Genomic DNA, 7571 nt, shown 5'->3' on the forward strand with positions numbered 1-7571 from the left:
CAAAAACACAAAAACAAAAGTCAGGCCCAAAATAAATAAAGATCCAACAAAGAGATCCCGCTTTCACTACACCTATCCAACCTATATAGGTCGGACATCACAACAACATTTTAACTCTATTTATCTAAACTAAATAAGTAACTAACTTTTAAGATATCTCTCATTTATTTAAAAAGGATATCTCAACAACTTCTTTAAAAAAAGAAAACGGTTATCCACCATTAAAAGTGGAATTACACTAAAAGGTGGTTATCTATTCTACTATAAATATACTGATATTTCTCAGGTATGTTTAGAACCCAATCTACTAAAAATTTGTTTAAATTTTTGCTAACTTAAACATTGGAGTCTCTTACAGGTACCACCCCACCACTTCACAAGAAACTCAGACAACGGCACCTCGACACCAACATAAATCGAACGCTACTCAGAAAAAATCTAAACCTCATATTCAGGCCAAAAAAATAATATAATTTTAACCAACCCTCAGAATAATATCAGTATTCATATTTATATTATAAGTTTCTTTAGTGCTATATATACAAAATAATCAAATATAACAATACTAAAAAAAAATCTAATAAACATTGGATATGATGAACTTTATTTATTGATTTTTAATTATGATCCTGTAACAACACAAGTATTACCTCTTCATGTGATTTATGCAGAAAAATATAATTTACAAAATCAAAAGGAGCAAATACTTCAATATATAAAATATAAATTGCTAAATTAATTTTTATTATAATTATTATTTTATTCTGATATAACTTTTTATTTNTCGATGCAAGTTTTAATTTTAAATCATCAATTTAATTACTATAAATGTCAGAATTGATATAAAAAAAAAAAATTATTGGAGTTGCTCTTATGCCAACAATATAATGGAGATAGCCATATAGGATTTTCATACAACCATTTATTAAGATTAAATATTTTATCACTTTCTTGTTGTGAACTTAATTTACGAAAAAGGTTAAACACTTTAAGATGGACAATAATATTTTTTTAAGATAATTTGTGTTATAGTTTCGACCCAAATCGAGAAAAATATTTTTGATTCGTAGTTAGTTTCTTTGGACAGTACTATCAAGAATCAAAACAAACGGATTTGGATTCTCTAAAGTTTGAATTTCACTTTAGAGAATAAAGTGTGATATCTCACCATTGATTTCATAGGTGAGACCAAGAATAAATATAAAAGAGAAACTATTCAAGAATAGAAGATCATACTTTACTTTCTAAAGTAAAATTCAAACTTTAAAAAATACAAATCCAAAACTAATTACAAGTTTTTGTCAAACACACCAGAAACACCACAAACCTCAATAAACAAAGTATAAACTTGAAGTCCACATACAAATAACACTAACATTCATACACATATCACCTTTTGCTCATGAAAAACACCCGCTGCATGCCCAATTTAGAGTCACCTTGTGTTTATTACAACCGTGATAATTAATTTGGTTATATATATATATATATATATATGTAATAAAACCATGTTTCTACTTTCTACTATGATATTCACACGTTCCAAATCTCAATCTCTCTCTCTTATAATTCTTATTGAAGTCTCTAATTGAGCAAAATGAGAAAACCAATAGTCCTTGATCTGCTGAAAACAGGTTATTGAATAACATACATAGAGGTTATATATCAATATATGATGATTATTGATGATATATACCATGTGGAATCATGGAAGCCAGAGACTAAAACAATAAATAGTTAGAAAAATATGATCTCCTTTCTATAATAACCATTTTCATTCTCAAAACTTGTTTCCCCATTTTTTTTAATTTATTATTTAATTCTCACTACCAAGTAGATTTAAAATTTCAATCATCTCCTTCAAAAATATTATCTTAAAACCCAAAAGAGATCATATATTCATACCAAATATCAAAGTCAAAATTCATGCTTATTTTTTTCAAGTGTATTGAATATTACCAAAAAGAAGGGAAAAAAAAGTTAATTATCACATGAGGAGTCAGATTAATTAGCAAGTTAGTTACATACTTTGCAGTTTGAAAAAGTTTGTTATACAACTGTTAATAGTGGTGAACGGTTAGTTAGCAGATTTAGCTAAGGAAGTATATATAGTAGATAGAGTAATTAGAATTTTGAGTTTTTGCTCTTGTAAGTCTCATTTTCTTGCTTAGTCAGAAGTAACTTGCTTTTGACCTAGGCCTTTCTTCTGTAAACTTTCCTCTGTTCTTGAATCTTTCCTCTCTCTGAACTAACATTTCCACATTAATACTAGCCAAACCTGTTTAAAAAAACGACTATATTATGTGTACATTAAAATCAACCATCAAAGTCAATTACTAATATAAAATATATGTTGAAATACAAATACATATTAAAAATAAATTAAATCATACATGTATTATACATAAATACATTAATAGCTGATTTTAGTGACTAATTTTAGTATACGAATAGCATTTTTGTTAAAAAAACATATATCATTCATATGGTCCTCAACGCATTTCACAATTTATCTATTTATGGTAATTTCTAGGGAAAAAAATCAACAAGCTCAAGCTTTGACTTATGATATAAAATACACGGTTGTCAATAATTGGATTCAAATTTCTATTCTTATCTCTACTATGTAAATGATATTTCATTATTTCTCATAGTAAATATTACCCAAGACTTCTTTGTATTATTTGATAAGAAAAAAAAAATGAAGAATAAATACATAATTTTATGTGGTTAAGATTTCTCCCATCTTGACGACCACAATAATAGATAATGAATTATATATAATAGTCCCAATCTAATGTGATTATAGGAGTCCTATTAATTGATTCTATATCAAACTATATTTATTTTTTCAAAATTTTTCATGAATAGGTGAGAATGATCTATATGAGATAATTGATAACCCCGTTTTTAATGGAGAAAGAGTTGCATTTTAGAATCTATTTCCACAGTAATTAGGACATTATTATACATTGTATAAGTGTAAATGTGTAATTTTCTACCAAATCATGAAATTAATTGTCCTTCACTTTCGGTATACACTGTTAAGAAAATGTCAAAACATTAATTTTTCGGCCGTCTATTGCAATCAAAATTTGTTTCCATTTTCTTACCTTTTTTTCAAATTCAAAATTACATACACTTGGAAATATATATATATTTTATTGATAAAGGATCATGCTTAATTGATTTAGAATCTTAAATAGGACAAATTTGTAGGATTTCACTAGATTGAAGGATAAGTCATTAGTCAAAACATGAATTAATCTTCCTATAAATAGATGATATAATATAACATCGGAACCACAATTTTGTTAAGCAAGGCATAGTAGTTTTCTATTTGCATGGAGATGTTGAAGCAGAAAAAGAAAACAACAGGGAGGAAGAGGATTGAGATCAAGAAGCTTGAGAAAGAAGCAAACAAGCAAGTCACCTTCTCAAAGCGGCGAGCCGGGATGTTCAAGAAAGCCAGTGAGCTATGCATATTATGCAATGCTCATGTTGGCATTATAGTGTTCTCGCCGGCCGACAAGTTGTTCTGCTTCGGAGAACCCAGCACGGAGGCCGTGGTGGAGCGGTACCTGAAAGGATCGCCAGATTTTGAGCCAATAAAGTCCTCCCAAAGGAAGAAGCCGGTGTCATGCGAAGAGCATAACAGAAAATACGAAGAGGCGATGAAGGCGTTGGAGTTGGAAAAGAAGAACAAGGCTGATGTTGAAGGTTTTGCTAAGGTTTGGGGGAGAGGAGAATGGTGGAATGAAGAGATTCATGAGATGAGTGTTGAGCAGTTGGAGCAGTTTTTGGTAGCCATTTATGAATTGAGGAGTAGGCTTCTTCAAAGGGCTGCTGAAATCATGATGATGCATGGAATGTTATAGAATAATTCATCAACCCTGTTTTGATTTTCATCATGAAGTTTTATCTTATTACTGCTTGCACAAATTTAATTCAGTGTTCTTTTTTTGTGTTTAATGTTTCAATTTGGTTCAAATGTTATGTTTACTTATTAGCAAGGATTGATGATGATATCTATATTAAGACTAATTTATTTCAAGTTTTATTCCAAAAAATAAAGAAAAGAATTAATAGATTCTCAATAATTTAATGCTGAGATCTCAAATGATGTACATACCTTTTTTGGATGTATCAATCTAGCAAGATGTAATTATAGAAAGAATAACATGACAAGAAGTTAGCACAGAATGAAGGAAATCAAGAACAGCATAAACAAATTAGACAGATCACACAAATGTCTAGTAAAACTAAGTTTGTAGCTCTGGATGTTTCTATTGACACATTTTCTGCTCAAGCAACGAGGTTCTAACAACTACGTGGGATCTGCAAAGTGCAATGCAAGCACCAGGTTCACAACAAAAACTCAAACAGCTATCTTCTTTTTTGCCAATTTACTCTGCTGCTATTTCATCACCATTTTCTCCTTCATTTCTGAAATCTGGCAATGTATCAAGATCCGTTCGAAACTTCGCGTCATCTGAGGAATCAATGCCGTCAACTGAATCCGAAGTACCATTGGCAGAGGACTCATCTGACATTTCATCCGTTTGGCTGTCGCCTTTAAAAATCTCATCCTCGGAGCCAGAGTTACCTTCGGGGTTGTCACCCTCAGAGACATCAGAGATTTCATTTCTCGAACCGTTCCCAGTTTCATTCGATGCCAACAATCTTGCATTCTCTGACTCACCACTGCCTAGAGTTAAGGATTCTCCTGCAGATGCGTCTCCATTTTCGGTCTTAACAGTGGCTGTTGCATTGGAATCATGCAGGTTCTCTTCAGAGAGACTGTTTCTGTTATCACCCTGCACTAACCCATCTGTTTGGACTCTGTCATCACCGGAAATGGTTGTGTTCCCGGTAGAATTTTGAGAATGGTCTGATTCAGATAGAATCACTGTCTTATTCTGATCAGATGAACTCAAAATGTCGACACCAGCACCACTCAAGTTCTTGCTTGCTTCTGTGGTCACATTTTTCATGTCACTGCTTGCTTCCAAGTGGTTGTTGGAGTTTGCTGTGGCCGTGTCGTTCAGATTTGAGCTATCCACTGGATTGGATAGAGTGTTGTTTCCACCCTCTATACCAGAAGTTGCATTTGAAGGATTGCGAGTCAGATCACCTTCTGTAACCTTCAAATCTGAATCCTTTTGATTGCTGTTGCTTTCATCTGAATAAGTCGCCTCATTTTCAGGTTTTGTTTTATTAGTGACTAACTTTTCATCAGAGTTTCCCAAACTCAATGCCTCAGTTTCAGTATTAGTTGTATGAGCATCATGAGTTACAGCACTAGAAGCATCATCTCCCTTGTAATGTTCCTCTCGAGCTTCACGGGTGTTGTGGTTTTCAACTAATTCCCCCTTTCCCTCACCCTCCCCCTCGCCGTTTTCATTTTCCTTTTCATCAACTTCTTCTTTCTCTTTCTCTTCATCCACAAACTCTTCATCATGATCTGTACCCACCTCTGTTTTCTCTTGATCATTTTCATCTATCTCATCATCTCCTACTCCTCTTCCTTCATCTTCCATCTCTTCACTTTTGTTTTCATCTTCCTCCTGTTGTTCTTCGGCATCGAGCTTATTTTCTTCTTCCCTCTGATCTCTCACCTCATGTTTGTTGTCTTCACTTTCTTCAGTTTCATTCTTGCTTCCTTCATCGTCGTCTTCTTCATAAGTCGGTTCAGCTTTATTTACTACATCCTCTACAACATTTTCATCCTCCTCTTCTTCATCACGCTTTTCATTCCGATTTACTTCATCCTTAACTGGATGAAGGTCTTTCCTACCAAGTTTCAAAATCTGATTTGCCTGTGTTTGGACCAATAACTTTTCATCATTCTCATCATATTCCTTCTTCTTATCATGATTGTGCTTAACCTGGTAGATTAACCAGAAGCAAACACCAAGCAACAGAACAATTTGCAGAACATGTTTTACCCTGATGCCTTTGGATCTATTACTCCTACTTGGAAGCCGTTTCATCATGCTTTGCTTAACTAACTCGGAAACCCCCGATTCTGTCTTCTTCAAGCAGCTAGTGCAGGCCACCTATTTGATTGGAATATGGACATGTATAATTAAAAAATGGAAGCTATAATCATCAATGCAAAGATATTACAAAGGAAAATAAATACTTTTAACAAGCTTAAATATATTAACCATTTGTATGTAGAAAAAGTGCTGAGCAGAGACATCATTAACCCCAAAAGTGAAATGAAACCAAACTAAAACACTATAGTACTATACCCTTTTTTGCAGGACCTTCCCCAATTCCAGAAAACAGTGTCCAACAAAGCAATATATATAATTATATATATAGATTATAGAATATAACAGTTAATTTGGGCAAGTGGAAACAATACAATAGCTCATTTTGTCATTTGCTCAACATTTTGATGACGAAAATCTATGATTCACTCGACAAGAGAAAACAGAGAAGAAACCACAATCAAACCCTAGAAAAACCACCCCTAGAAGCAAAATCCAATCCCTACCCAGAATCGTCAACATAAAATTATCAGACATAAGAAGCATATTTGTCATTCCCAGTAAAACCTCATTTTTTGGCACGAGAATGCTCGAATGACCACACCATTTTGAAACCCAAAAAAAAAAAAAAAAAGATGCAGAGAGATAGAAGGTTCCTCACACTAACGATAGTAAGAAAGATTGAATTTTGACTTCAGAAGGAGCATACCCATGTCCAACAAGTGAGTGAAGTTAAATCCTTGTTCTGAAAAAAAAAATGAAGAGATAAGAAATGATTACCTGAATGAGCAGAAAGCAGTTTGAAGAAGAAGTGGAGAAGGGGTAAGGGTAAGGCTAAGGCAACAGAAAAAACATGTTTTTAAGGATTATTTACGTGCCAAGGAGGGAGCGAGTGGAAGACAGAAACCCCCAACAACACAACACGATCTAAAACTAGGAAGCTGTCTTGACCTTGAGTCTTCTTGACCACATCCACTATAGCTGTATAGCACCGTACACTTAGCCCAGCCACCACCACCATCATCACAATAGAAAGGTTTTGTGCCTTTCTTAATTCATAGTGTCTTCTATTAAAAATCCTTAATTAGTAATTTACATTTTTATATTTGGGTGGGGCATATTTAAATTGCTTATGAAAATTAAGTTCAGAATGACAGAATCTAATAATTAATGTCATGCATATCTCATTTGAGAAGTAGCAAAAAGAAAAAGACGAGATAAAGTTGAAAATTTAAATTTAAATGAATCCACAAAATTAACTTTTTTATTTAGATTTTGGTGTGCATGACTATTTAAAATTTCCTATAAAAAGATTTAAGGATTTGGTGTCAAAAGAGTATAATTATCGGTGAATTCTATAGTATTTAGAGTGCTTGAGAAGTTTTAAAAATAATTTTTTTTTTAAATTTTTGACTTATGAAAAGTAGTAGTATTAATGTCTAGTGTAATTTTTAAAATTAAATTGTAATTTTTTAAGAAGCTATTTAAGAGTTTATAAAAAAGTTAAAAAAAATAACTTCTCTCATAATACTATTATTTTTTATGATATTTTTATAAAATAAGCACTTTTAG

The 7571-nt window shown here is 32.4% G+C and overlaps 2 protein-coding genes across 5 annotated transcripts; one reads left to right on the top strand and one right to left on the bottom strand.

The window, feature by feature from the left end:
- LOC110266445 (agamous-like MADS-box protein AGL61) lies at positions 3294 to 4017 on the top strand. The gene has a single exon (XM_021111174.1). It carries the CDS (start codon positions 3345 to 3347, stop codon positions 3876 to 3878), a length of 534 nt encoding a protein of 177 aa, XP_020966833.1. The 5' UTR covers positions 3294 to 3344; the 3' UTR covers positions 3879 to 4017.
- On the bottom strand, positions 4122 to 7056 carry LOC110262494 (cilia- and flagella-associated protein 251-like). Of its 4 annotated transcripts, none has more exons than XM_021111170.1 (3): positions 6874 to 7056; positions 6709 to 6744; positions 4122 to 6059 (listed from the first exon to the last, which is right to left on the bottom strand). In XM_021111170.1, the coding sequence occupies exons 1-3, from the start codon at positions 7021 to 7023 to the stop codon at positions 4407 to 4409; spliced, it is 1839 nt and encodes a 612-aa protein (XP_020966829.1). In that variant the 5' UTR covers positions 7024 to 7056; the 3' UTR covers positions 4122 to 4406. The 4 variants fall into 4 exon arrangements, with proteins under 4 accessions (XP_020966829.1, XP_020966831.1, XP_020966832.1 ...); XM_021111172.1 differs by having other exon boundaries at positions 6661 to 6744; positions 6878 to 7015; XM_021111173.1 differs by having other exon boundaries at positions 6878 to 7003.

The sequence above is a fragment of the Arachis ipaensis genome, chromosome B09 (genome assembly GCF_000816755.2).
Source record: "Arachis ipaensis cultivar K30076 chromosome B09, Araip1.1, whole genome shotgun sequence".
NCBI classification, from domain to species: Eukaryota; Viridiplantae; Streptophyta; class Magnoliopsida; order Fabales; family Fabaceae; genus Arachis; species Arachis ipaensis.